Source organism: Anser cygnoides, chromosome 8 (genome assembly GCF_040182565.1).
Source record: "Anser cygnoides isolate HZ-2024a breed goose chromosome 8, Taihu_goose_T2T_genome, whole genome shotgun sequence".
Classification (NCBI taxonomy): domain Eukaryota; kingdom Metazoa; phylum Chordata; class Aves; order Anseriformes; family Anatidae; genus Anser; species Anser cygnoides.
The window spans coordinates 21,018,888-21,046,150 of record NC_089880.1 but is presented as its reverse complement, the minus strand read 5'-3'; the positions used below and the strand labels follow the sequence as shown (position 1 = coordinate 21,046,150).

General features: G+C 37.8%; 1 protein-coding gene across 4 annotated transcripts in view; it reads right to left on the bottom strand.

The window, feature by feature from the left end:
- Nucleotides 1-5,757: 5,757 nt before the first annotated feature.
- The window catches only part of LOC106033975 (vitellogenin-1), a 44,342-nt gene continuing 22,836 nt past the window's right edge, over nt 5,758-27,263 (bottom strand). For all 4 annotated transcript variants that reach the window (XM_067001553.1, XM_067001554.1, XM_013177820.3 and 1 more), the window contains 16 exons: nt 22,321-22,465; nt 20,463-20,682; nt 19,377-19,549; nt 18,030-18,713; nt 17,890-17,946; nt 16,796-17,032; nt 15,556-15,762; nt 14,506-14,648; nt 13,889-14,027; nt 12,541-12,676; nt 11,652-11,838; nt 11,140-11,237; nt 10,408-10,502; nt 10,143-10,302; nt 8,784-8,945; nt 5,758-6,075 (listed from right to left, as the gene is read on the bottom strand). In XM_067001553.1, the coding sequence (XP_066857654.1) occupies nt 5,957-6,075; nt 8,784-8,945; nt 10,143-10,302; nt 10,408-10,502; nt 11,140-11,237; nt 11,652-11,838; nt 12,541-12,676; nt 13,889-14,027; nt 14,506-14,648; nt 15,556-15,762; nt 16,796-17,032; nt 17,890-17,946; nt 18,030-18,713; nt 19,377-19,549; nt 20,463-20,682; nt 22,321-22,465 (2,962 nt within the window). In that variant the 3' untranslated portion in view covers nt 5,758-5,956. The remainder of the gene's footprint in view (nt 6,076-8,783; nt 8,946-10,142; nt 10,303-10,407; nt 10,503-11,139; nt 11,238-11,651; nt 11,839-12,540; nt 12,677-13,888; nt 14,028-14,505; nt 14,649-15,555; nt 15,763-16,795; nt 17,033-17,889; nt 17,947-18,029; nt 18,714-19,376; nt 19,550-20,462; nt 20,683-22,320; nt 22,466-27,263) is intronic.

Sequence of the window (27,263 nt, the reverse complement as noted above, 5' to 3'; positions counted from 1 at the left end):
TGTTAGCTTATTCAGCTCAATTTCTTCTTTGTGTTCCTTTTGATGTAATTATCTTTTTATCAGCTGGTGAGAAAACAAAGCATCAAAGCGTCTCTTGCTAGAGTAAATTTTCAGCCACATAAGAGACAGATATGACTGTTGCTAAACAAGGCACTTAAACATTGCTTTATGTAATGTCTGTAAATAACACTGGGTTACTTCGACTTGCAAAGATTAAGATGATATATGGACAAAATAATTTGCGAAAAAAAAAAAAGATCAGTTTGAGAGGTGCTAGTCACAACATTTCATGCATTTCTCACCACTTACTATATTTTGAAATTCATTTCATTACCCAGAAGATTTTAGGAGTCATGAAAGTGCTCTGAAGCTTCAGAACAGAAGTTTCTGAAGCTTGAGATAAAACAAGGATGTGGCAAAAGCTCATGGGTCATTATTTCAGCACCCTAATTTAGCATTGTGTTTGTTATGGTAACCCTTGCAGAGTTCATGCAGGACTCAGGGCTTCATGCTGTCTGATTATTCTTTCTTCAAAGTATCACAATCTGCATTAAGGCAAAGCCAAATACAGTAGAGAGCATGGCTATCTAATAACAGGACCGAAGTTGACTTACACATATCCTGATGAGTCCCAGTTAGCTGCTACTGTGAAGAATTTTGGTTTCATGTAGCCTTGATTATACAGATGGCAATTGGAGTAGTCCAGGGTAATCTGCAGAGGTTTTGGATGTTCAGGCTCCTTATGGGCTCTGAACTCCATCCTTTCCCTAACATTAAAACCTCACTTTACAATGACTGTGTCACACATGTCCCTTGCCTGGTTTGTAGTCATAGATGAGTGAAAGGTAACAGAGAAGGAAAACAGTGAGAAAAGAGAGAGAAAGTCTGTAGAACTCTGAAAGCTTCCACAAGCTGATGTTTTAACATAGCATACAATCTGAATTTTAAAGCTGCCTGAATAGCTTCCCGTCTGGGTGCACAGATACAGAGCTGCCTTCTTCCCCCTGGCTCAGGGGTTGTTCCTGCAGGTTTGGTGAAGGAATGCTGGGATGCCCACATTTGTCCTCCTTAGAGAAGCTGAACAGACCAGTGTGCAATGATAAATGGGAAAAGAAAACTGAGGTGGTGGAAGAAACAGGCTACGGATAATGAAGGGAAGTGCTGTGATCAGATCTATCTATGTGTGTATATAATTCCTGCTTCCCCAAATCCATCTGAAAATAAACTTAATAATATTAGGACATATAAGTGCTCAATGTGAATTACAGCTAAGTGAACTGCAAGGGAAAAAGCAGGAAAACCAGGTGGTTTTTCGTGCATTAAAGCATTTTGAGGTACCAAAATAACAGCCTTTCAGACTGGTTGAAGAAGGACCATAAGTACTCTTTTTGAACATCTTTGGATTTTCTAGTAAACTGTTCTCCCAGCCCTGCTTGCAATATAATTACTGCCTATCCAGCAATAACAGAAATGAGAATGTCTTAGGCAATGTCTTTTTCCTCCAGAGACAATGTGAAATGATGCTCAGAAAGGTACAGAATTGTAATGTACTCACAGGAAAAAAAACACATAGTAATCAAGTGTGGAGGTTAGTGGGGAAAAAAACACCACCTCAAACCTTGATTAGAATTTATATAAAACTGCCTGGAATGTATCAGACCTATAAATAAACCTGGAGAAGAAAGATTTAAACTGCTGCTAGTAAACAAAAAAGCCTGTAGATGGCATGAGAGACCTTGAGATTCAACATACAGACTGGCCACTAATAGCTACTCTCCTGCAACCTTCTGTGCTGTCTCTGGTTTTAGCTCTATCGTATATGCTGGATTCCCGAGGTTTCTTATTCATCAGCTACGCTTAGATCCACACAGTGCATTTATTTTTAGGGACAACTAAAGTTCATTTAATAACTCATTTAAACGTGCTGAGTAAAAGCCTGGATCTGTTGAGTTTAACCATTGACTTCAGTGGGGTTGGAATTGTACAAGTTATTTTTTCTTTTTTGTTGGTCGTACTGGGGAGCAGGCATTTCGCTTCCAGGAGGAGTCTGATATTAACGGTTTTATCCTTTCCTCTCATACTGCAGATCCTTTCTCCAGGGCACAATGACTGAGCTTTCCTGAGAGTCACTGTGTCATTTAAAATTAGTGAATCAAAAGAGCCTGGTCTGATGGACAAAAGGTTTGTTGCCTTTGTCTAGGATACAAAAGACTGTGTCTCCAACAGTTTTTTGCCTATCTTACTGTAATAGCAGGATCCAATTCTAGGCTTTTATGAATAATCCACTAAGGTTTAACCAAAGCTGACCATGAACAAATTAAGTACATTGTTTTTGATTTTTTTTTTTTTTTTGCGAATGTATAGTTATTTTACAGTTGGATGAATCTGAAAATGAAAACCTTCAACCTAGCAATAAAATATACTCGTGTGGTTATGAGATCTAGTGGAAAAATTTACTTTTCATCTGTAGAATCACTGAAGAACTTGCAAAAGGCATACGGGACTATAAATTCATATGCATTTCTGACTCCATCAAGTAGGTAAGTAGTCATATCCTTCTGATGCAGAAAATGAGGCATGGAAATCCCCATCCTCATGCAAAACCACATTACAGAGCTGTATAGGCAGAATTAGGGCTCAAGCCTTGCCTATGCTTAGACCTGCATCTTTTTTTCTGGCACTCATGTTTTTAAGCAATACTGGAGTGCATATATATTTCCATGTTTGTTTTCCTTGTTTACTGCAGTAAAGTCCAAAGTTCATTAATGCGTATCATTTAGAAGTACTAGGAATGAAAAGTAGAGTGTATAAAAGCTCAGCCTGTGAAATATACATTTTAATACTTGGTAGGCTACGTAACTCTTGTTTGCGTTATAAGATAGGACAAGCACGATTTCTAAATGAGGTTTAAATCTGGACTCTAGATATCCTCCCAGATGAGTTGGAAATGTCTATGTGGCGCATAAGAAACTCTAGAAGAGCTTTTTCACACTTGTACTGTTAATGTTCTTAATTCTATTGGCAAGATGGGGTGATTGTCAATGTTTTGCTTTGCTGTGCCTGGTGCCAACCTCTGGCTTTACTAACATTCATTATATTTGGATTTTACAGCTGCAACATCAATGGAATCAGTCACGGGTATTCAACTGCCTCAGCAAGAGGGTGCCAATTAACAGGAACCAGACAGAGATGAACGCTGCCCCTTCGAGATGGAAACAGGAGGAGCTGCGTCTACCCCATGCCCTGGACAGCCCAGGTGTGTGCTTAGGTTTTTCTAGTGACTGCTTCCCCTCTGTCTGACCCTGCACCCAAGCCTGGCTGTGTTACTTGTAGGGTGATGGGGCACAGATTCCTTGGCCAAGGTCTGCCATAGGGGACATTTTTGTCTTTCCTTCTTCGTGTCTGGGAGAGTGTGTGATCTAGGTGTTTCCTTAGGATTGGTGGACTCGAGGCACAGCAGGCAGCATCCTGCTGGTGGGGGCTTTGTTGTTTATTAATAGCACAGCCAGTGGAAGTGCTGACAGAGTAGCTTCTGCTGGGGGAGAGGCACGTGTGTGGTTTTAGCATGGGAGATACCTTTTTCTGCCATCAGCAGGAAGAGACGTGAAGCCACTCTGGTGGCTCCATTTAACTGCTGAGGCACTGGAGATGCCTTTTTTCAGTGCAGGAGCCAAAGTGGTGCTTCGCCAGGGACAGACCTTACGTGGCATGCTCAGTGATTTTTAAACTGTACAGGATGTACTATATATCATCATTGTAAAAGAGGCTAATTTAAGGCCATTGATCAGGCCTTGAAGTTTTTTTCCAGTGAGTTTAACAGTTTGTAAATTGTTTCCGGGAGAAGGCATTTGCCTTTATGAGTTGCTTGTATTTTTGGTATTGTATATCCTAGCTTGATCATTGTTAATTAGTGTCATGCTTCTGTGTTTTACTGCAAGCAGAATTACTTCACTTACTAATGGCTCTTTGCTGCTGCTAAATTCCTATTCTAGTAGTTGAGCATGAAAGTTAATTTTTCTTCCCTCACTACATTTCTTCACTGCCTTTGTCTTATCTGAAGTGGTTGACTGGCAAAAGTTTCTCTTTTGTAAACAAGCAGATTAAAAGGAAAGGTGTTGGATTAAAGACGGCAGACTCCAGTCTGATCCTATGAAAGTCAATGGCAAAATCTCCCATAAGTCACAGTGAAAACAATACCAGAAAGAAAAGGGCTCTCAAGGTGTAATATTAGTGTGATTTTAAAGGGAAGTGGAATGTAGTATTCTTTCTTTCTCTTCTTGTTTGCAGCTACCTTTTTTTTTTTTTTTCTTCAGTGTAGCAATCCTGATGAGTTAGCAAAACACAGCTTTTGTACAGGGAATTTGTGAAAACTTTATTACAAATTAAAACACAGTGCAAAAGCTCATGCTATTGGTCTGAGTGAGTTTGAACATGCTTGACAGCAAAAAAAGCTGTTGAATAGAGAGAACTGGCTGTCTGAATAAAGGCCCAGTATATGTGAAGGCTCTCAAACACAGCGTATAGACTAAGTAAAGGCTGAGTGAAGGGGAAGGGGCAGGTAACTCTCTTGTGCCCTCTATGTCCCTGAACTGCTGCTTATCCTCAGGAGGCTGGGAGAGTACTCAGTACGCTGAGGAAAAAACTGCATCTTGTTTAATTTCAAGCTAGTTTCAAGCTGCAGTGAGAGAGAGAGCAAGAGAAGTACTACTTTACTCATGTTTCTGCTCTTGAACGAAAAGCACTGAAAAATGTTATTCTGTAATTGTTCAGCTATTTAGTCGTCAGTCCTCCTCTTTCTGATAGGTCAGTTTTTTAGTTAGGAGAAGCATTTTCTTTAATGACAGCTTCCTGGCAGCATTTGGGTTCAGCTCTACCTTGCCCATGCTAAGGCTTCTCTTGGAAGAGTGTGCTGGCGGCTACTGCCTGTTATGGAGCACGTCACAGCTCACCGCACAGCCGATTTGTGTCCAAGGGGAAGGGATATTGTGCCATCACAGGGGGTGTGAAGGTGCCACCTAATCTTGCTCCCCTGGGGTGGGAGGGAATTGCCTTTCTGCATAGGCCTAGTGAGAGCTAGCAGATTGACACTCCACTGGTTAAACACAGTCTGACTGTCTCTCTTTATTTTAGCTTTATGATGCTATTGATCTTACATTTTTATATATATATATATATATATTATTTTTTGGAGTATTTGGAATGCTACCTTATGTATTATTGTTCCCTGAAGTTTTTGAAGGCATCATTTTCATAGATACACAATAGGAAATGGTAAACCAAAAAAAGAAAAAAAAATCCTATTCATACTTTTAGCTCATGAAGTAACAGCACATCCATTGAAATTTAAATCAAAATGGGGACTGTGTCACACACTATAGCTCTCTGGAAAGCTACAGTGGGAGTCTAGCAGTCCAATTCATTCTTTTGTAGAATGTACTAAGGCTAATGGTCTTGCTGGGAGTAAAATGTATTTTTTTGCAGAATGGTTCCAAGAACAGACTTTGCTCTTTACCATAAAACATAAAAGAAAACAAATGCTTACTGTGTCTTTAGTATGCTAAATATGAAATTCTCTACACAATGGAATGTTAGCAGTAGCCGTAATCATGTTTTCCTTTCATCACCTAGTGAACATAATTTTAAGAGAGGACTGCTGTAATTATATTTCAGATAAAAAGAAGCAGAATTTCTGGATAATATTATAGTTGGTCTGATTGTTTTGTTGATAGGGAAAAATAAAGACAGAGTCCACATGAATACTTATTTAATGAACAACATATTTATTAAGCAGTGCAGACTGTACATAATGCATCTGACTTCGGATGCAATGCAGTAAGCTTACTTTCTTCAAGCATATTTCTTAATATTTTACTACAACTATTACATTCCTTCTTACCTGACCAGCTATTCAATTATTTCTGTAATACATCTATAGCACAACACTAAGGAATTTATCTTAACTACAGTCGCCAGTGCAGGTACAATCAATGTCAGCATCCACAGACTCCACAACATCCTCAGATGCAGATTTCTTATCGCTGCTTCTCTGCCATTCCAGCAGGCTTACAGCAGTATCTGTCAGAAGAGCAAAGCCATTGTTAACGAACATCAAGCAAATTAACACATTTCATGGAAATACTGTTTTGATGGCTGCCAACTCCCTCATCAAGTAAAGAATGAAAGCCTGCCCCCACAACTGACATCTAACTGACTCATTGACTTGGAGCAGGATTTTCATCCATGATATAATTACTATAATACTTCCCTAAAAACAAAACGAATAACATTTCATGAAGCACAATGACAACAGGCAGGAGCCAGTAAAAGTGCTGGAGGAGGTAGCCACTTTCAAAGAAAGACCACCTCATACCAATACACATCAGCAATCTCTTTTTATGTTATTGCTGCATATCACTGCATACTTCAGCTGATTATTTGTCGAAGTTCATCTTGAAGGATAAGCCCTTTGGAGAATTTTCAGAGGTTCATAAACTTCTAATTAAAGTTTCCCATATACTGTGAAATCTGACAGAGCATTGTCAGTTGCAGTATTAACCTTACCATACTGCTTTATCAACAGCAGCTTGAATAAGCCATTTCCTTTAATGCTGAAATAATCTAAATGGAATGATAATATTCATCCTCCCAATAAATATTCTTAGATAGTTGGAGGTTTATCATTGCAGCTGGAATAATATTAGAACATCCATTTAGATTGTTTGCATAATCAGAATGGGTAAAGCTTTCATAATTTTACTTCTATTTGTTTTATCCCTCAGTTGATCAATACATTTTTAACATGCCATCTCTTATCACAGGGAAGTTGGATACCGCTGGGTGTGGGCTCTATTGGTCACTTTTTGATCTCCTGGTCACTTACTAATCTCCTGAAGTGTTCACACCTTCCTTGGGTGAATTACTGTCCAACCTGAAGCATGGTAGTTTTTTTTTCTTCTTTTCCATAACTACTTTGAAATTTAATATTTCCCAGAAATGTGCTTGAGATGCTTTTTAAAAAATGCATAATATTTTCAAGCTATGAAATGAGATCTGCTATGAAAGTCTAAGGTCTGTTTTTTACATACTTTGATTCTTGTTATGCCTGAGGGTACTCTGTGGGTCTGTCTATGTTCATATCTATGTAGGAAACAGTTCCCTGGGCTAACTGGATCATGGCTGAGTAACTATCATCCATATGGGTAGGACTTGTGGCATGTTTGAAATGTAAACTGGTATACGAATTTAGACATGGAATGAAATCAGCCTCAGTCAGGATCCTAAGACTATAGGCTCCCTGATTTGAGGACAACAGGCAATTTTGCACCCTTGAACTTCATTTTATCCTTCTGTCAATTGTGACAGTGAAAGAGTCCCTGTCTTTTGAGACAGCAGACTATCAAGTCTGAGTTCTCATATAAAGAGCTGAGAAAAGGTTTTTGTCCTGTGTATGCAAATACGTATTCACAGCTTGGGAAAGATGGGGATTTTCTTTCTGTTGCTTCTCCATGTCATTGATCAAAGAAAGAAAAAGGCCAGATTTTAAGGGCTGGCCTTGCATTCGTATTGAGCCCTAGCCTGAGGAAAAGCAATCACCTTGCTAAAAAAACTCAAATGGCATCTTTTCCCTTCCTCCTTCTCCTCTTCCTGATAAATAAATAAAAAAGCCCTTGATTAGGAGTGATGCTAGCACACTTCCCAGCCTCTGGTTCAGTAAATGAACCAGAGAAGCCTGCAGTTGCTGTAAAAGCAGCAGTGGTTGAGACAACTAACGTATTTTTTTTTTTTTTTCCTTCTCTGATTTTCCTCTTTTCTAACACATTTTTGTGAGAGAATGAGACAGCTTTATTACAACATATTATTCTGAGGCAGTGAGTGGCCTGGGGTGATGACATTTCAGAGATATAGACTTGGAAACACAAAAGAAATCTGTGAAACATGGATATGACAAGATTTTGGAAGTTTTTGTTTGTTTGTTTGTTTCTTAGGGTGTCTTTTTCTTTTCATAAAAGGATGCATCTAGCATCTATTCTCTTCTCAGGGAGCTATGAGAAACTATTAGTGCACAGTACCTATGTACTATGTGATCCATTAAAAGATTTAGGAAAGAATGCACCAGAAATATCTATAGATTCAAGGCTGGATTCTCCTCTCAAACTCGTATAACTGTACTGTAAACCTGTGTTAGATGATGCATTGCATCCATGACAAATTCGTATAAGTGAAAGGAGAAAAAGGCTCAATATTTTAAAAAATCTGGGGCACAAGTATGTCTGTATAAAATACCTTCAAAAACAAACCATTTTTTGGAACAATCTAGAGAACATTTCAGCAATGTGTTTTTTGCTGATGTATTGCACAGTGGCATAGCATGGCAGCCTAATCACAGCAGTCATGTCACACTACTTGACTGACTTTCAATTGCCTTGCTTGCCCTGGTCTACACAAAATTGCAGGCTGTAATGTGCATAAAAGGACTTACTGTTGCTTATCACAACTTTATGGAGATCCTGAAAATGTGAAAAAAAAAATTATCGATCTCTGCTGCCCCTTTTACCACCTCAAATGTTTTTCTCAGATGATGCTACCTGCCATCACCTAAACTAGCTTTTAGCTAGCCAGTGCTGTCAGTGGTTATAGCAAATACTAATGGGATTAAAAACAGCAGCTCAGAGGGGAGCTGGAGCAATACAGGTTTGTGCGTGGCTGTGCTGTGTTTTTTTTTCTTTCGAGTACTCTGTCAGAGCTCCTACAATATGTGACACAGAAAGAGAAAAATATCATACCTTTTGGGAAACAGTGGAAGCCAACCTTAACAGAAGTTTTTTCGATTGGAGTACAGTCTTTCATACATTTCAGTACTGGGTCAACAGAATAGCACGTAGACTCCTCTCCATCAATAGTAGGATTTCGATTCAGCTTCACATAACTGCGCTGCAGTTTGCACCCTAAGAGGAAAAGGAAAGTTAGTTAAAATTGTAGAAATAAATCCCAATCGATCCTTGCAATAATAAAGGTCCATATTTTCTCTTCAGCTTTTATTAAAACACAGGTCCCTGACAAACCATTTTCACAGTAGCGAGGTTATCAAGATAGGATGATAATAAGTTGGGGGATAGAAGAAAGATTCTGAAAGGGGAGCTATTTTTAAAATGTAATTGCACAATATAACCCAAATGGAATCATGTATATCCAGTTTTTTAGAACTACATAATACACAGAAAATAACCTCTCATGTCTGAAAGCTATTAAGAATAGATACTGCAAGCACAATGGCTACTTCATTGCATTAGGAAAAATGTCAACTGTTGTGAATGGATAAAAAAAATGGCAGCATTTATATAATAACATCAAGGATAATTTTTGTATTGGATGATTTTTATAATGCTGCAATTATCTCACTAGAAAGGTATAATGTAACTTAACAGGATCCAAGCTATGACTCTGTTTTCTGACATACTGATAAGTACAATTCTACTGCCAACGAAGTCAAGGAGAAAACAACCATTAACTTCAATAAAGTTGTTTCAGGTCCAAGGTAAGTGGAGACCTGTGGAACAAAACTGTATTGATGTTATGGGAGACCATCATTATTCTTCCCGCTCTATGTGAGAGGAAATTCTTACCTTAGGAGTATTTCTAAATATTTCCCTGAGATTGCACCTTCGGATGATGCAGAACAAAAATTTAATTTTGATCACTCTGAAAATTTACATAATCTTAAGATTTGACCTACGGCATTCATAGTATGCAACTTGTTTTATTAGATAAAGTCTACAGACAACAGATGAAGCTGCCTTGTCTCAGTGGTGAAAATCACACTGACTTTAGTTGAGGCAAGATTAGGTCTGATTTTGCCTCTCCAAGAAAAAAGCTACTCAGTGTGAGAAATTATAGTAGAATCAATTATTTAACATTGAACTGCACATGATACAAATACTTTTGCTGTATTGTATATTCTCTGTTTTTATAGGCACTGTTTTAAACAGTTAATGAAGTTACAATGGTTATATATTGCTATTGTCTTTTTTAAAGTAAAAGATATATCGTGCCTTTTTTTTTTTTTTAAATTCTTTCCAGTTATTGGCAGAAGAAAACTGAAATTGTATTCTCCCCAAGTATAAATTGTTTTTAGATCTACTCACCACCAGAACAGGTTTCTTCTAGCAATACCCATGAATGAACAAAAGCAGAAGAGCTGTGTGCCAGTTTATGATTTGGCATTAGGAGTTCATTGTGCTTTTCTCTGTCATTATTTCCACAAACTCCACAGGTCTTTCCTCTCATCCATGCAGCAACAGTAACCTATAAAATAACACACCTTTGTAGTGAATACTGAAGTGCTTGTCTGTTACATTGCCAAGGAACTACATGGGAAAAAAGCAGTAACCTTGAAAAAAAGCCCCATACCTTAAGGATCATTCCATCAAAAGTTACATTCTTCAGTCCATGTGTTGGAGCTTCCACAATAACTGTTGTTCCATTTTTATAAATTTTAATATTACCTGTAAAAAGATAGTTGATCATCATAAGGTGATCTGTCTAATTTTAAATTAATGGAAGAACCGAGTAGCACAAAATAAGTTAAATGCCTTTTCCTTCACAGACATTGATCATTGACACATCAGCAGATCATTGTTCTGCTGCAGTCGGAATGTCTGTTTTGTTTTATTTTGTGAGAGAGAAAACAAAAAAGGAGAAGAAATGATCTCTTAATTTCTAAAAACATTCTACTGATATTCCCTGTAGTTGTAACTGACTTTTGTAACCAGTCTATTAAGTCTTGAAATGAAAATTGGTGGTTCTCCAGCAAATATCTGGCCCAAAGCATATAACTGTGAGTATAACAAGCACTTTTTTTTTTTTGTTTAAAAAAAAAGTACAAGCCTGGACATACTAAATATTTAAGAATTGGTTTTATTTACCCCTCAGTCATACTGAAGAAAAGTAAGACTGCATCTTCTATGGAAAACACAGGATTATAAATGAATAGAAATATTAAGAAAGTCTCTAGTTTTTCTTTGAATTAATCCCACTTGTATTTTCTTAAGATTGTATTGCTTCTGTGAAGTTTATAAAAACACAGTCTTGAAGATATTTAGTTTCTAAATCAGACCAAGAAAGGTGAGTATCACAGTTTACCTTTTTCATATTCAGAATCTCCACTGTGTAATAGTACCGATTCTTCATTGCATGCCACAAGGAGAGATGAATTTGCTGCAGGACAGATTGTGATGTTGCTTGACAGAAAAAAAAAGAAAAGCCAATGGTTAATTTAAAATGTGAAAAATAGAGATATCTGTGACCACAGCTAGCAAACAACCAATATGAACATCTGGATTTTGAATGAATGACTGAGCTGCTTTCATTTCAAAATGCAAAATTGATTGGGACTTTGAGTGTTGAGATTCAACCTTTAAAGAAAAGACAGCGTGGGGTTTTACGGAGCAGGTTATCAGAGGGTGACTGTGTAACTGAAGATAGGGGCAACTAAACCAGAGTTTCAGCTCAGGATTCCTCCTGAAAATCCCGTCTTTCCCCAAATATCCATCTACAAACTAGTTTCAGCTAAGAGTGAGATATTTCCCATCTCCAGACTAACTTCCTGAAGTTTTGTATTTAATTCTTGAGACTTCAGGATAAATCACACTTACGCTGAGCTTGTATTTATGTGAACCTCTCTTGAGAAAGACTGGGGATCAACCTTTCTTGTAGTAATGATGAATCTTGGGTGTTCAGTACAGTCTTGGGCCACTATCAGGTTGCAGCTTTTATTGAAAGAATATGTATGGCTCATGCGATCAAATGTTTTGAAATTTCCCCCGCTGATTTCACATGTAGCTACAAAACAAAACAAGTAAAGAAATGGCAGATGTGACAGTGGCATGCATAATGCTGAAAAGTACTGAAGGCTGCCTCTGATTGGCACTACCCAGCAAAGAGAAAAGAAACTTCAACTTCTCCTTGGCAGAAGCTTTCAATGTTTCCAGAGTCTGTAACACTAACAAATAGCTAACAGATGTAGGCTATATTAGTATTGATTTTAATGGCATGCTAAAAAAAAACCCTCAGGCTAGCAGTGATTAAAACATACCAAATTCTTGAGAAATTAGACGTAGTAATCATGACAAAAAATAGTTCATGTTTCCTGCAGAAGTGTTAGATACCAATCATTTAAAACTCATATCAATCCTTTTTGAAGAAAATAAACAGGGCAGGAAATTCATGATCTGTCTTGTACCCATAAACTGATGCCTCTCGATGAAGAGATGGCACCTTCTTAGAAGGTGCAAAAGACAATCTCTACAGCTTGCAGACAGGAATGATTCCTGAACTCTGGAGATTTACTTCAATGTGAAGTCTCTTCATTCACCTGCCGATAAATGTGATTCTAAGTGATGGAATGAGCTGTTGAGAAAGTAGGGTTAGAGACACTAAGCTTCCCTAGAAGACCACTACAAAGAAAGAAAAGTCAAAATCATAGCAGGGGATGGATCTACAAACATTGCTTATTCACGAGACAAGCATATCTGCAATATTTACATTGATCTTCTTGTGCTATTTGTGAAGCTATTTCAGGAAAGACATTCCAGGCAGTGATATCTCGAGTGTTATAAGATGAAGATGGCCCTAAGGGCAAAGTGAATGGCATTCGGAGTCCCTGATAGTAGAGTGTTACCTGAAAAAGTAGAAATGAAATAACATTAAGATAAATTGAACCATATTGCTCATGACATCACTGCAAGCAAAGAAACAAAAAAAAAACTCCTCATGAAAAAAATATCTTGAAGATGTGCTTATGCAGTTGCTGTTGTTTTAGTCTCTACAGGATTCATCCAAACTTCAGGCTTTTTCTGAGGAACCATTGTCTACTCTTACTCACTTATGAGAAATTGTTAAGAACATTGCAAAGTATGAAACACGGATGAAGTTTAAGTGATAATAAAGTGAATTCTTAAAAAGTTAGCAATTTAAGTAATAGTTTGATGGATTAGTCTGGAAAAGTAAACAGCATCCATTAAAGGTTGAAAAGTGGCATGATGTACCATAGTGGTAAGATTCCCTACTGTAGATACAAAATACATTTACTAAGACAATCGACTTAATGCCTAATGTGCCTACTTCTTCATTATTGCGTAATAAAGATCCTGCAATACTAAAGCACCACAGAAGGTTAAAGACACAGTAATTTCTCTGTTTATGAATAGCTAACTGTTTTTAATTTACTGCAGATACATAGGAGAAATCTTTCAAAGCGGTGCACAGGGATTTGGTGGACAAGGACCAATTAATCAGTGGGATTCTGCAGATCCAGCCTGTGCAAGCTGCTCTGAGAATTTAACTAAATGTTTCAGTTTGTTTAAGCAGAGTTGAATCTGTGGCTGCTGTAACTTGCTCAGACCTGTCTCATCAAGTGTGGTCACTGCAGCTGTGGGACTCAAGCACAAACATAATTAGATGCTGCGCATTGTTGCAGTGGAGTGCAAGATGTTCTCAAGGCCTTCATTATCTGCTCTGAGGCCCCTATACATCCCACAGAACTAGTCATGCTGGGTAAAATGAATAAAGCTGTGAGTGCAAAGCAGTCATATTTGAGGCAATTTGGGCCTAACCACTGCTCTCAGCATGGAAATAAAGTATTTCACTACAGAGTTTGATTTTCAACTTCTGCTTGTTGCTACGTTGCACCAAAGCAGTACAAAATCAAGGAACAAGTATTTCAAGACCCATGCAGTTAGGTATGTAGCAGCTTTTCTGAAAGGGTAGGGCTCACCTTTTTTTTTTTTTTTTCCTCTCTCTCTTTTTTTTTTTCCCCTTTATATAAAGCATCAAAGTGTTATTAGTTGAAAATCCATTCAAGGTAAGGAAAAAAAATAAAATTGACACATACCCCAGGAACTTTAATTACTGTATCAATTGTTCGTGGAGATGTTGCAGCTGCCCTTGCTATAAATTCATGAGATGGATTTCTCTGATGTGCCTCTGAGAAGCCCAACATGAGTGCTGCACCAGGAACATATTGCATGAATCTAGAGATAAATAAGACGTGACAAACTCAGCTCCATGAGCAAAAACAGACATTGAAGGATGAAGATTATTGGCATTTCTGTAAAATCAGCGAAACAGTGGGAGAATTGAGAAGTCAAAGAAACCATACTTTGGATCAAATTAAACGGTTGATTCTATCCAGAAGAAAGAAGTTGTTTTTATTTTGATAATTTAAAATTTTTCTTTTATTTATTTTTAATTTTTGAGACTGAATCAGACATTTCAAAACCAAGAGCCATTTTGAACTGAATATCAAATTATTTAATGAGGAAAATGAAATTAAGCATGTCAAGTTTTTAAGTATTTGAGAGATATCTCTTAACGTGAAACATGAGGGGGAACTAGAACACATTCACAAAATACTTTTGTACCATTGAACTGTTTTCAATCAGTGCATTTATAAAACCAACTAGTGTAAAAAAAGCAACACAACAGTTTAGGAAAGAAAAAATTACATACGTTGTGCTTGTCTTTTTTATCCAGGATGGCAGATTTCCCCACTGCACCTTCAGCTGCATGGCTGGCTTCCTTGCCAGTTGGCCTGTTGTAGCCATGGCTGCTATTCTGTAGTCCTGGCATTCCTTGCCCCATCTCAGTCTAGCCTTTACAAACAGGAAAACAGACACCCAAATTTCAGAAAAGAATCATGGAAGCACGTTTAGTCTTTTCAAAATACAAGTTTTTCTTCTTTCATGAAACTTTGCATGGATCCTTTATGTTCCCAAGTCTTTCTTTCACTCTAAATAGGCTCAGATTTGCCATAATTTCAAATTATTTCCTTAAACTTGGTAATTTAATGATCAGTATATATTTTTTTTCTGATAGAAGTCTGCACTAAAATTTCTATTAGCCTTCCCCAATACTTCTTGTTTTGAATGTCACCCTACTTATTCAATGCTGAAATATCAGGTTGAATCAGTTAATTGCTGCTGCAAAAAGCAAGGGTTTATAAATTGTTATCCAAAGACCTGTTCCCTAGAAAGGGGCTTGGGAAGCACAGCACAAGGAGGGGTGGGAAAAAAAATAAAGGAAAAAAAAGGAAAGACCTGTAGTTTAACCTATTCTCTCTCAGACATCAACCCATTATCTAACCTTAATTTTTCCTATTATTTCACATAAATCCTAAAAAATAGGACATTTCAAATGCCTTTGAGTGATGAATCTTCTGAAGTGAATTATGGAGCCAGCCATTCCCAGACAGGCAAACTCATATTGGAACAAATAAATAGATAGTAATGAAGCAGTAATATTTTCAAACTTTTAAAATATTTCTACGGGTAATATTTTGATGTATCTTGAAAATCAACATTTTTTGACAGATTTTGAAACTTTTTTTTTTTTTTAATTCAAAAGGATGGTGAAAGGAATGGATATTCTCTGAAATTTCACGAAAGTGAAATATGTATGTTTTCCCTGCTTGGACCTCCTAATCAGCAGGTGCTCTGTGCTTATTTAAAAAACTGTGGGCTTTTCAGATGTCTCACTTGGCAAAGCTGCCTGTGTACTTACCTGTGCTTTCAGAGGCAGTATTACAGCATCAGCACATGCTTTCCAATTGGTTTCAGCCAGCTGAACCACAACTAGTTGCACATCAACTTTGGCAGCATCAGAACGAACATATGCTGTAGCTTGATAACCTTGATTTCTGTTGTCACTCCTTACTGCCTGTGCCACAATCGTAATGCCAGGTGGAATTACGTCTCCCAGGAAGTTGCGCTGAAAAACAACCCCCAACCATCTGTGCTTAAGTATTTCAGTGTATTCACTGGAGAGCCTACAGTCCAGTTTATGTATGCTGGTAGCAGAAAGCATTCCTCATCGTTCATCCGTTTAGTTTATGGTGCGTCTATCTATATCGTCAATACTTAAGAATAACTTTGGTTTCAGTCTTAATGATTTCATTAACACCAGGAATTTTCAAAGAAGTGTTTGCTTTGATAAAGAATCCAAGACTCTTCCAAACTATCTTTTTATACTTAAGATTTCGTGCGTTATTGCAATACTCTAAATAGCTGCCTACTATATGCTAGGTATCTTCATAGCATTATACACATTCACTGTCTATTTTACTATACAACAGCTCCTTCAAACACATTGATTATTCTGAAATCCTTTGTAGTAGCAGAGTTCCCAGAGACATTGCCTGCATTTGCAAGGCTACTCTTGCTGTTACAATAAGTAGATACATTTCCTTAATACAATTACAGAATACTGACTGTATACTAAAAATAAAGATGAACAGTGCTTAATAGGACTTTATATTTCTCAATCAGTAATGATCATGGGTATTCTGATTTTAGTTATTCTCAGCGTGCACTCATGCCCTCTAGTCTACATCTGAAAATAATTAGGAGGCTAATAATTAGGAGGTTTAAAACAGAGGCTTTAAGTTATACTTATTTACTTCCTCCTAATTTTCATTTTTGCTTAGGTAGGAAAAATATTTTTTTCCCCTTCATAATCTCACTCCCTTTACTATTATTATTTTTTTTTTTATCATTTCCAAATCCAGGTTTTCACATAGAGCTAGTGGCTTTAGAAATTAAAGAAAACGTAATCAAAACCCCAAGGCCAAAGGAGTTTGGAAAAAATGTTTACACAGGGGGGAAAGAAATCTCAGTGCACTTTCAGTTTACAAACTTGACTACTTCCTGGTCCTGCCTACTTCAGCTCATTAGAGTGCAACCACGTCTATAGCTTCTGATCAGCAGTTAGCAAAGCTTGACTGTTTGTACAGTAAAGATACTACCTCGTGAGTCAGGCTGGAATCATGGTTGTGGTGAATGCTGGCTCCTCTGCTCATGTGGCTTCTTCTTGAGCTGTGCCCAGCTGTTACCCCGTGGCGGTGGCTGCTGCTGCTGCTGCTGGTGCCACCTGTGTGACTTCTCCTGTTGCTGCTGTCACTGCTGCTGCTGCTGTTGCTGTGGCTGCTTCCTGACTCCGAGGAGGCTGATGATGAGCTGCTGGATCTCTTCTGTTCTGGATGCTATGAAGCAGAAGTAGGTTAATAAGGTATGGTCTGGTCTCTAGTTTTACATTTCAGACATCAAAATCAGAGCTATCAGCCTCCCTGTAAAGACAACTCAGACATAGCTAGAGTGTGACTTTTGTTATTATAAAGCAGACATGAAATACGTTGGGTAGGGATGTGGATCTGAGGTACCTGTACCTTTCAGCTCATAGGAAGGCCATGTAGGCACTGATTGCAAATGGCAACATCACACTGTCTAGATCTAATGTCAGGCAAAATAAAACTGACACTTAACAAGTGTTCAAACATTTTCTTTCCTTTTTTTTTTTTTTTTTAAGAAAGAGAAAGAGATTACCATTTAATAATAAAAAAAACCACAATGTAAATCATCTTTCTTTTTCATAAACAGGTAACACTTACAAAAGCCACTTCATTATCATCCTTCTAACATAGACTTAAAATACCTCTGTGCCATAATACATACTGAACCCGGTTTCTGATTCCATCCACATACACAATGATTTTGCCTTTCTGCTGTGATTGCTTAAAAACTGTGGACACAGTCATTCCTATTGGAAGGTCCTACCACTTTATAATTATCCCATGGTCTCTGTTAGCTGAGTCTTGGCTGTATTGTACGGAATCTAGCCCAAAGGTATCCTGACTGAAAAACTGAGGGCTGCTAGTGCTGCAGTAGAAGGATGTAGTGCAATAGTTGGTATTTTATTAATAAACCTACTTATTTTGTCAATGATATTATTGGACAATATGGAATGATCAAGTGAAATGAACCAAGTAAAGTGCTTCAGTACTATGCTTGATCGTATCAATTATGGCCACCGTGGGAATGTGCAATTGAATAAGGTACCTACCCAATGGGTGTGAGCAGACCTGAAGCGGAGCCGGTATACTTTTGGCAGGTGACTTTCCTGGAAAATTCCAAAAGAAATTATTACCTATAGCTCAGTGAGGATCACCTCCTAGTAGAAGTCAAAGTAATAGAAAATTTTACCCATTCGGTAGATAAGTCGTAACTACTGTGACTGTTAAATTGGGACTTGACATGTTTCGTTTCATCTTGTCTGTCGTATTTGCTGTGATGATGGGAAACACCAGTGCTTTCACTGCTGCTGGTGGTGCTACTGCTGGTGCTTCTGCTGTTGCTGCTGGCGCTTCTGCTGCTACTGCTGCTACTCTGTGTTTTCTGTTTCTGCTCACGGACACTTCTCTCTCCTTCAGCAGCACTGGCATGTGGAAATGATGTGGTCTTGGACTGCTTCTTAGCCTTATGCCTTATAGCAGATGCTTTGCTACTACTGCTGCTGCCACCCTTGCTGCTACTACTGCTGCTCCCCTTGCTGCTGCTTCTGCTGCTACTGCTGCTGCTGCTAGTACTACTGCTCTTGCTACTGCTACTACTGCTCTTGCTACTGCTACTACTACTGCCTTTGCTACTGCTACTACTACTGCTGCTACTGCTGCTGCTGCTCCTGCTGCTACTGCTACTGCTGCTGTCCCCAAAGGGGTAGAATTTCTTTTCTTTGGCTTTAGACTGTTTTGCTTTCAGATTTGTCTGGGTCCCTCCTTGTGACGCTCTGTTGTCAGAGTTGCTGCTGGATGGGCTGCTCTTTGTACTTTCAGCACTTCCGCTGGCACTGCTGGCACTGGATGAGGAGCTTCTGGATTTTCTTATTCCCTAGTCAATGACATCAATGGAAAAAAAAAATACATGTATATGTATATTTATTTTTTTCTGTGTCCCTACAGAAGGCTGTAAGTAAAATCAGATATAGAGGGCTATGAATCTCTCTGCTGCCTTAGAAGACAAGATGTGTACCTGAGATAACATTCTTGCAATACACCACAATGAGGCTAATACATAATAATGTGTTAAAAACACACACAAATAGAACATTACCCCCAAACCTTGTGTGATAATAAATGTGTAGAAACTTGATCATATAATTATTTGCAACTAGTGTTGGTAATGATAGTGCTATAGCTATGACTATCTCAGAGCAAGTTGTATAGGTTGGTGTCACACCTCTTTGCTACAGTTGCAGTAGTGGGGTGGTACAGACTACCTTCTGGGCACACAACGTCTATTTGGGGTCTTACATAACCATGCAAGAGATCTTTAGAGAAAATTACAAAACCAACCCTTCACCACATCTATGGCAAAAGATATGAATTTAATCAAAAGACCAGCAGAAAGAGTTGTGTACCCAAAAACCTGTCTTTATTTTCCAACTTTTGTTTACCATCTAAATAAACAAGGTTACTTAGTAAAGTAAATATAAATAACCAAGCTTTGTGTATTGCCTCCCACAAATCTAGAAGTGGATTTTTACAGCAGTACCTGGTCATCAACAGTGTCATCAAGGATTTTCTTCACTCTTTTGATTGCTTCTTTGCTGGAAGATGCTTGTGTCTCTGGATCTTCAAATGTTACCAAACGTACCATTTTTGCAGGAGCTTGGTCCCCAGCTTGAATTGTGACTTGTATTTTTTCAATAGGTGCCTCTGTGTAAACTGAGATTGCACAACAATTAGTATCACTGTTAGTAGTAGCAACTCAATAATAAAATAAGCCAAATTTTGCTATGATTTCTCCAGACATTCTTCGCCATATATATATATATATATATTTTTGTGTTGAGTAACTTTTAAAAAATATTTCAGTAATCGCTGAAGTACATACTGGCAACAAGTGAATTTTACAATGTTAGCATAATAATAGATTCTTTTCATGTCCATAAACAGAATGATCTTTTTAAGATTTAAGTCAAGTGAATTGTGAATTGGATTGCTTAACCAGATAACACTATGGGTGAGTGAATCAGGCATTAGAAAGGAACTGAGGTTTACTCTTGAATTGCAAAGAAAGGCCCAATGGTTAGGCCTGATACTTAGGAGACCTAGATTCAGTGGCCTGCTGTGCTTTTGCTTCTTATGATCATAGATTAAGACATTAAGAACTAGATCCTGACAGGGTTAATCCATAATTCCCTTTAAGAGTCTCGGTTTTTAAAATGTAGCTACAGGACTCTGCATCAGATCTGCTGCCCATGTCCAATTGCTCTTTGCTTGCATCCCAAATCCAATGATTCAGGATGCATCAGACACGCTCTGCAGGTACAGATCAGCTCTGCTTGATGCTGGCCATGCAGAGAGGTATTGCGCCGCATGGCCACTTGCTGGGCAAGCTGGGAAATGGTTGCTCAAGCCCGTGGGGGAGAGGTGGATTCCTCCTGCAGTGGGGTCTGCCACCAATGTTGGCAGGGCTGAAACGTCTAATAGTAGTTCTAGTGGTATTTAAGATACTATATATATACATAAAGAAATATATATATATATATATATATATATGCACACATCCCCGCCCATCCACCCACCCACCCGCCCACTCACCCACTGCTTTCTTTTTGTGCACAACTGTATTTACCTGGCTTGAAGCTTATTCTAAGGGCATGTTCTCCAACTAAGTAGTAAAGAGGCACGTTTTTGATAAATGCTGCATGTATGCTCTTCCTCTCAATACACACTTGAACCCCAAATGTACTTGCATTGGAGCATATAGACTGAACAAATGGCTCCTTCTGGGAAGAAGAATGTCCAAAGGAGAAGGAATTTCCTGATGAAACATCTTCTACAGACTGTCTGTCCTATTGGATAATGCACATATCAAGTTAAACTGGACAACATTAAGAGAAATACTTGTATGCTAAAAGTCCTGTTTCAGTAATAGATGCGTATATTATGCAGAAGGAATTAACCAGTTTATTTGAGATTGCTAGGCTGTGATATAGAACAACTTGGTTTTCAGTTGGACAAAGTTATCAACTGAATGCCTTGATTAGACTATCTAGAGTAGAAGGAGATTCAAGCTGTAAGAGTGGAAAATTATGTCACAAGATAATTCTAATTTCTTCATTTTGTTTTCACAGAGTATTAAACTGTGTAAAATGATTCTTGACCAATCTAAGCATGATGACTGGAGTTCTTTCTTTTGCTTTATTATTGGGTCAAACTACAGAACCTTCATCATGTCCACACAAATTCTCTCTCACTTGAGATCTGATATGAATGTGAGAATATATTAACCAGAAATACATTATATATAAATTATATATTAACATAATATATTAACTAGATCACAGAGATTTCCTAGATGGCCAAAGCCTATAAGATGTTTGAAATTTCCACTCAAAGATATGTAATTTACATGTAGTAAATGATGTTTGCAGAAGAGTGAATGAAAATTAATTAAAATTAGAACCAAATCCATGAAGTGAAAGCTATGATTTCCTGGAGCAGTGAAGCAAATAGCAAAAAACACGTAACCATAAGCTTTCTTTTCATACATAATGCAGAGTTTGAAATTATTTTTTTACTCAGTTTACCATGTCTCACAAAATTCCAAACTTGCATGAACCACACAGAAAAAAAATGGAATTTTAATACTGATCCTTTCTTTCCAAAGGGAATGATAATGATACTGGGAAATGCTCTAATCAGTGTAATTTTTTCAGTTGCTGCTCATTCAAGAATAACCACAGAGTGAAATATTTTCAGGAAGAGCACATAGGCACAAAGATCTTTGCTTGTTCCAGGATATTGGAAACTGCTCCAGCTGATGGTATATTTACCTATTGACTTTTCCATATGAACGTGCTGTACTCACCCTCTTTTTGTCTCTTACTTTATCTGAAAAACCTTCAGAGTTGCAGGATGACAATGAAACCTGAAGAGGACAATGTATTTCTCACCTCTGTCAGTATTTTGTTGAATGAATTGTCATGGTGATGCCTTCACGATGCTGCCCATCATAGAAAGCTTGTAATGGCTTTTATGGAAAATTGTAGTTCAGGAAGTCCTTTGGCTTGACACACAAACTGCCATCCATCCTTGAATCAGGGTGCCTATAGGTGTTAAATTTGGCTCTGCAAATTGATCACCGGAGCATCTCACGAAATATTTCTGGCTGTCCCAGGAATGTAATGATTGCATGATGATTGTAAAGCATTTTAAAGATTGTGGGCCTATCCTGTAGATGGCAGTGTAAAATTAATTACCAAAGCAAATGCTCTTTTGGAAAAGTGTCACAAGTCTGTTGTGATCACACTCCAGATTTTAAAATAATGCTTCCACAGGGCTATTTGTGTTATTAGATTGAACCTGACTTATTCTGTGCAAAGTAGCTTTGGTCAGAGGTGAGTCATACATTTTCCTATGGAGAAAAGAAATGGTCTCCCACTGATTAAAAGCCAAAAAAAAGAATAGTCAGACACTACATCAGTTACCCTGATGTTATCAGTCTCGCCTGATGCAGAATCTGAATCGAAGGACATCTTCATTATGTCAAGCACTGCTTCAGGTCGAAGAACTGGAGTCATCTTACTAGCAGCCAAATCTTCAATATTTCGTGTAACAGCAAATGTCTTAGACCTGCAGAATAAACATTAAAGGGAACCTTTATCAATAAAGCACTGCTGAGGAAAAATCATGAAAAATGCCTTATAGCACATACTCAGCAACAAGTATCGTACCTTGCAAATTGCTTTACAGATATTTACAGCTAGATATTTACATTTTCCTGCTAGTTGTATTTTCAAGGATGGCTAAGAGTGAATAAAGACATGGACCAATCTTGGGCCAGATATCTCACAGTTAGGCTTTTGCAATCATGTGTTGAGCTTAAAAGAACTGTACTTGGTGGGATCTCCGTATACCTAATAGCTTGAAGAACAGTCCACTTAGAAGCTGGGCTGTGGACTATGCTATTAAATTTTCAAAACTCCTATTTTGATTTTTTTTTTCCTTTTAAAATTTTAAAATTCTGTGTATTCACTGCTAAACTTGTTTCTCATTTCTTTTAATATTATAGTTGGAAAAATACTGTCATAACTTCAAAAAATAACATGAGGGACTGGGGAGCTACTGCATGTTATTTCCTGTTCAACATTTTTAACCTCAACTTGTCAAATTAAGTATCTTCAGCTTGATCTAACTGCACTGGTAAAGACACATGGCTTGGAAAGACATCACAGAGAGGATGTGTTGGAAGGTGAAGAGCCTACTTAGGTAAATGCATTCAATACATTGATTACAATGTTGTGGGGTCTAAGAGTATTAGTATGGATCCAGGACAAGTGATATAAACTGTGGCATGAGACTGAGACTCTCATGGCTAGATATCCTGATGCCCTGGCTCCATAACCTACATTCTTCACAGTGCTGTGACAACCATGAGTTTTGTTTTGTGTCACAGAAACATCTTGAATACTAAACATTTTTGACAGGTGAAAACCTATTTCCTTCAGCTAATAAAATTGTGCTAGCTCTACCTTATTAGCTATTTATCATAGCTAACATCCAGCTCAGAATTCCCCACATACTGTTTCTCACGTATGAAGTTGATCTGCTTGCCCTGGGGCTTTTGTGGTCCATCAATGGCGGTGGCCTTTGTGACAGTAAATGGAAAGATGATCTGCAAAATGGTCTCTATTTTAATATGGTCCGCACTGTAATAGCCTGAGCAATTCCAATCTAACCTATTTGAAAGATGAATTTGTATTCATTTGATAGTGCTCTCTTCCTCTTGAAGGCTCCTACTGTGCTGTGTGCACTGTAAAGCACACAATTGCACTTCATGTGGAACACCTCAATAAAACGTGTGTCACCTGTGGGCTTTGTTTTCTTTTCCATCTCTCTCTTTTTTTAGATAAGGACATGACAGCAACGCTCCACGCTGGGTGAGAGGAGAACCTTGAAGAATGGAATCTGAAATAAAATATTCTCCCTAACAAGCTGAGGGGATAAAAGAAAATACAAATCAACTTGCATTTCAGATGGCTCATCTGGGTAAAGGGACAAAAAGGGAAATGGCTTTTATTTTAATCCCATTCAATAATTCAAATGACCACTGAACTGCAGTCTGGGTCTCCAAGCAGAAAGCCCTGGGGTTTCTTTCCCATTTTTTTTTTTTTTTTAGGCATTTTTATGCCAATAGTCTACTTCTGCCACCTAATGAAAGTAGAGGATCGATTCCTCCCTGTTGAGCACAGAGAGCCAACAAATGTAGCTGCATCACAGGTGACACATGTCAATGTCTGCAGAATCACACGGCACAGTAAAAATAGGCTACAAGAGCCAGCTCTGGTGCTTTAACAAGAAAAACAGTCACAAAGAAGGCCTAAAGCTATGGTATGAAAGAATCTGTTCTCTCTGATCCCAGCACAAGGGAGAAAAAAATAAAAGGGAGATTTTCCAATATATATTAGTGTATTTTTTTGGATGATAGAAGAAGCTGTGCTATAGTATAAGCCAAATTCACTGCAGGGGTAAGAGACAAGCAATTCAGCTGTGTTGGGCCCACTGATATTTCAGGGAGTGTGGCCTTACACATGGAGACGGAAGATCTCAGTGTCTGTTTAAAACAAAAACAACAACAATATCATTGAAAAAATATTTCTTCAGGTTTTAAAGCACAGCATGACATCATATCCAAAGAAATAAGAAGCAAGAGACAATTTTCCAACCCGATCTTTAACTCTCTTTCTGCTATGGTGAAATGAAAATGTTTGCCTTTCCTGCACATCATCCTTCTGATCTTGGTGCAAAGGTGTTACTAAAACAGAGGCTTGGACTGCAAGTCATTTCTCTCCTCTATCCCCAAACATGCAGCTTGGTGAGCTCATGCACTGCGTACACTGGGTCTTCTGCATTTTCCATTATATGTTGTATACATGTTGTGTACAGTGTTGTAATTTTGTAATTCAGCCTTATAAATGTGAAGCAATTTCTGCTTATCCTACAGTTAAAACAAGCAAAAAAGCCCCATGGTAAGAGCTCTATTCAAGATTATGTATATACTTCAGTAGCCTGTCATTATGAATATGTGATATATTTGCAAAGTGTATTCTCTGGCAGCTCTCCATATTTATACTTTAATCACAGGGCTCTAATTTTCCCTTAAATTTATTTGATTTTTACTTCTTCCTGTAAATTTTGTTTAAAAGTATGTTTAAACAACCATCTGTAGTATACCAAATAATTATGCTAAAAGAGCCTTAAAAATAACTATTATTCTTAATTAAATTTAACTTTGATAGAATTGAATTGAAACATATGCTATATATTCTCTTCATGCTATGATTAATTGTGTTCTGATTTTTGCTGTAAAGAAAGTTGAGTCCTTAGTGTACTGATTTGTCTTGGGAATGCAATCTCTCTATCACCAAAGTTTTTGGGCTTTAATTTTTTATTTTTTTGATTGCTCACCTGAATTTCTTTTCCACTCCTGGATATTTATATAAATCCCACAAGTGTGACAGGTTATAACCTGTACAGTGTGTAGGATGTAACTGAACTAAACACTATTGAAGACTGTTTACTTCTGGGTGTGAGAGATGAAAACTAGAATAATTTTACATCCTGACCAGCTTTAATGTCAAGGTACTACTATAGATAGCAACTCACTGACCATCAAGACAAGTGTCTAATACTAAAATATTTCAAACAGCTTACAAACAGCTGAAAGACCAATAGTTTTCTAGAACCATTTATTTGAATGGAGCATTTAAAGTTAATATGGGGAAGTGTCAGAAAATTTCTAAAATATTGAATTCAATAGGTTCCTTATTCTTTGGTGGAGCTATGCAAAAGGAAGAGAAAGTCCATCTTAAATTAAGACTTTGGACAGAATGTATGTACATCCTTTCTCTCTATATATCATTCCTGGTTGTTTCTCTTCATACCTTTAAGATTTTACTTTGTTTGTTCTTTGACCTCCTCAGTGATGTGGTTCAGTGTTACATTCTCTAGTTATTGCTTTGCCTTCGCTTGTACTCATTGCTGTTTCATTGCTCTGTGTGATTTCCACCAACCATTTGTTTTGTAACAGTGAACAGGAATGCTTTTCAGAGAAAAATTGATGGTGCTAAAAGTTAGCTAGTGAGTATTAGCTTTCTCATATACTTGGCATTATGGAGCTATTTCCAGTTGACTACTTCACTTTATAAATGATAATGCTGCAGGGTCTAGAGGAGGGCTTGGGCTGGAGCTGGTGGACTCCTTGGCTATGATCCCCTATGTCTGTTACTGACTTGTTTTATACTTTCTGGCAATATATTTAACCCTTTTGTGTCTGATTTGATTTCCCCTTAAGTCAAAGGAGGAAAATATTTTTTATTTTGGTTTGCCAGAAGGATCTTTCTGCTAAAATTTGTAGCTCTGCCTGAGGCTCTAAACTCCATCACAGTGTCCAATATTCTCATTCCAGTTCAGCATCCTTACTGAGTTCATTAATATCCACTTTGTCCTCTCCGATGAGAACTAGTGAGATCAGGTGCCTGCTGTCCCTGGTGACCTTGGGAGTATACTGTCTTGGTATTCACAAGAAACTGAACAAAACATTCACTCATGGTGCCACAGCAGTTTTCACACAGCTAACAGACTCTCTGTGAACTGCTGAAACTCTCCATCCTCTGTGTGGAGAACCTGATTACAATCATGATTGATGGAGCTGAGGAATCATAGTAGGGAGGAGGATGTGATGTCAAATACCTAATAGGCGGTTCTGTGACCATTGAGGAGCAAGGGAGAATAATGATTAGCTTCTGTGGTGGCGAAACTGAAGAGACCTGCAGAGCTTCTCTGGGCCAGCAGCCATGAATGCTAATTGCAGCTGGATCAAGCAACTGAGCTCTTTTGTTGTGGCTGTATTCTTAGAGCAGAAACTTATTAACATTTCTGCAGCTTGTATAATAGCTGATTTCTGTTGTCAGTGATGCTTTTTGCTTTGTTATGAATTTTCAGCTTGTCTTTCTCAGTGTTTTTTCGTGTGTGTGAAGGTTTTTTAAGCTTTGGTCTACTGCTTTGATTCCTTGGACATACTCGTTCTGTTTTATCCCTCTCTTTTTACTTGTATTTCCATCTGTTTTCATTTGTTTGGCATCTGGCTACAATAGTTTTCCAGAGTGTATTGTAATTGCATACACTGATAATAAATCAAGTAGACCTAACAGGCAAGAAAACCAAATGGCAGCTACAGGGTAACAAGGTAAAAACACAAGAAACACCAAGTCCTCTGTGCTTCCAGGCACCAAATGCAAATTTGTATGGGTTATCTGTTACAACTGATAGAATCCAGATGGCTTATATTTTACCTAGTGTCTTCAACCCAAATATATATATTGGGATAGAAATTTTATGCCTTGTGAGTTTCAAATATTTTATGAATCTC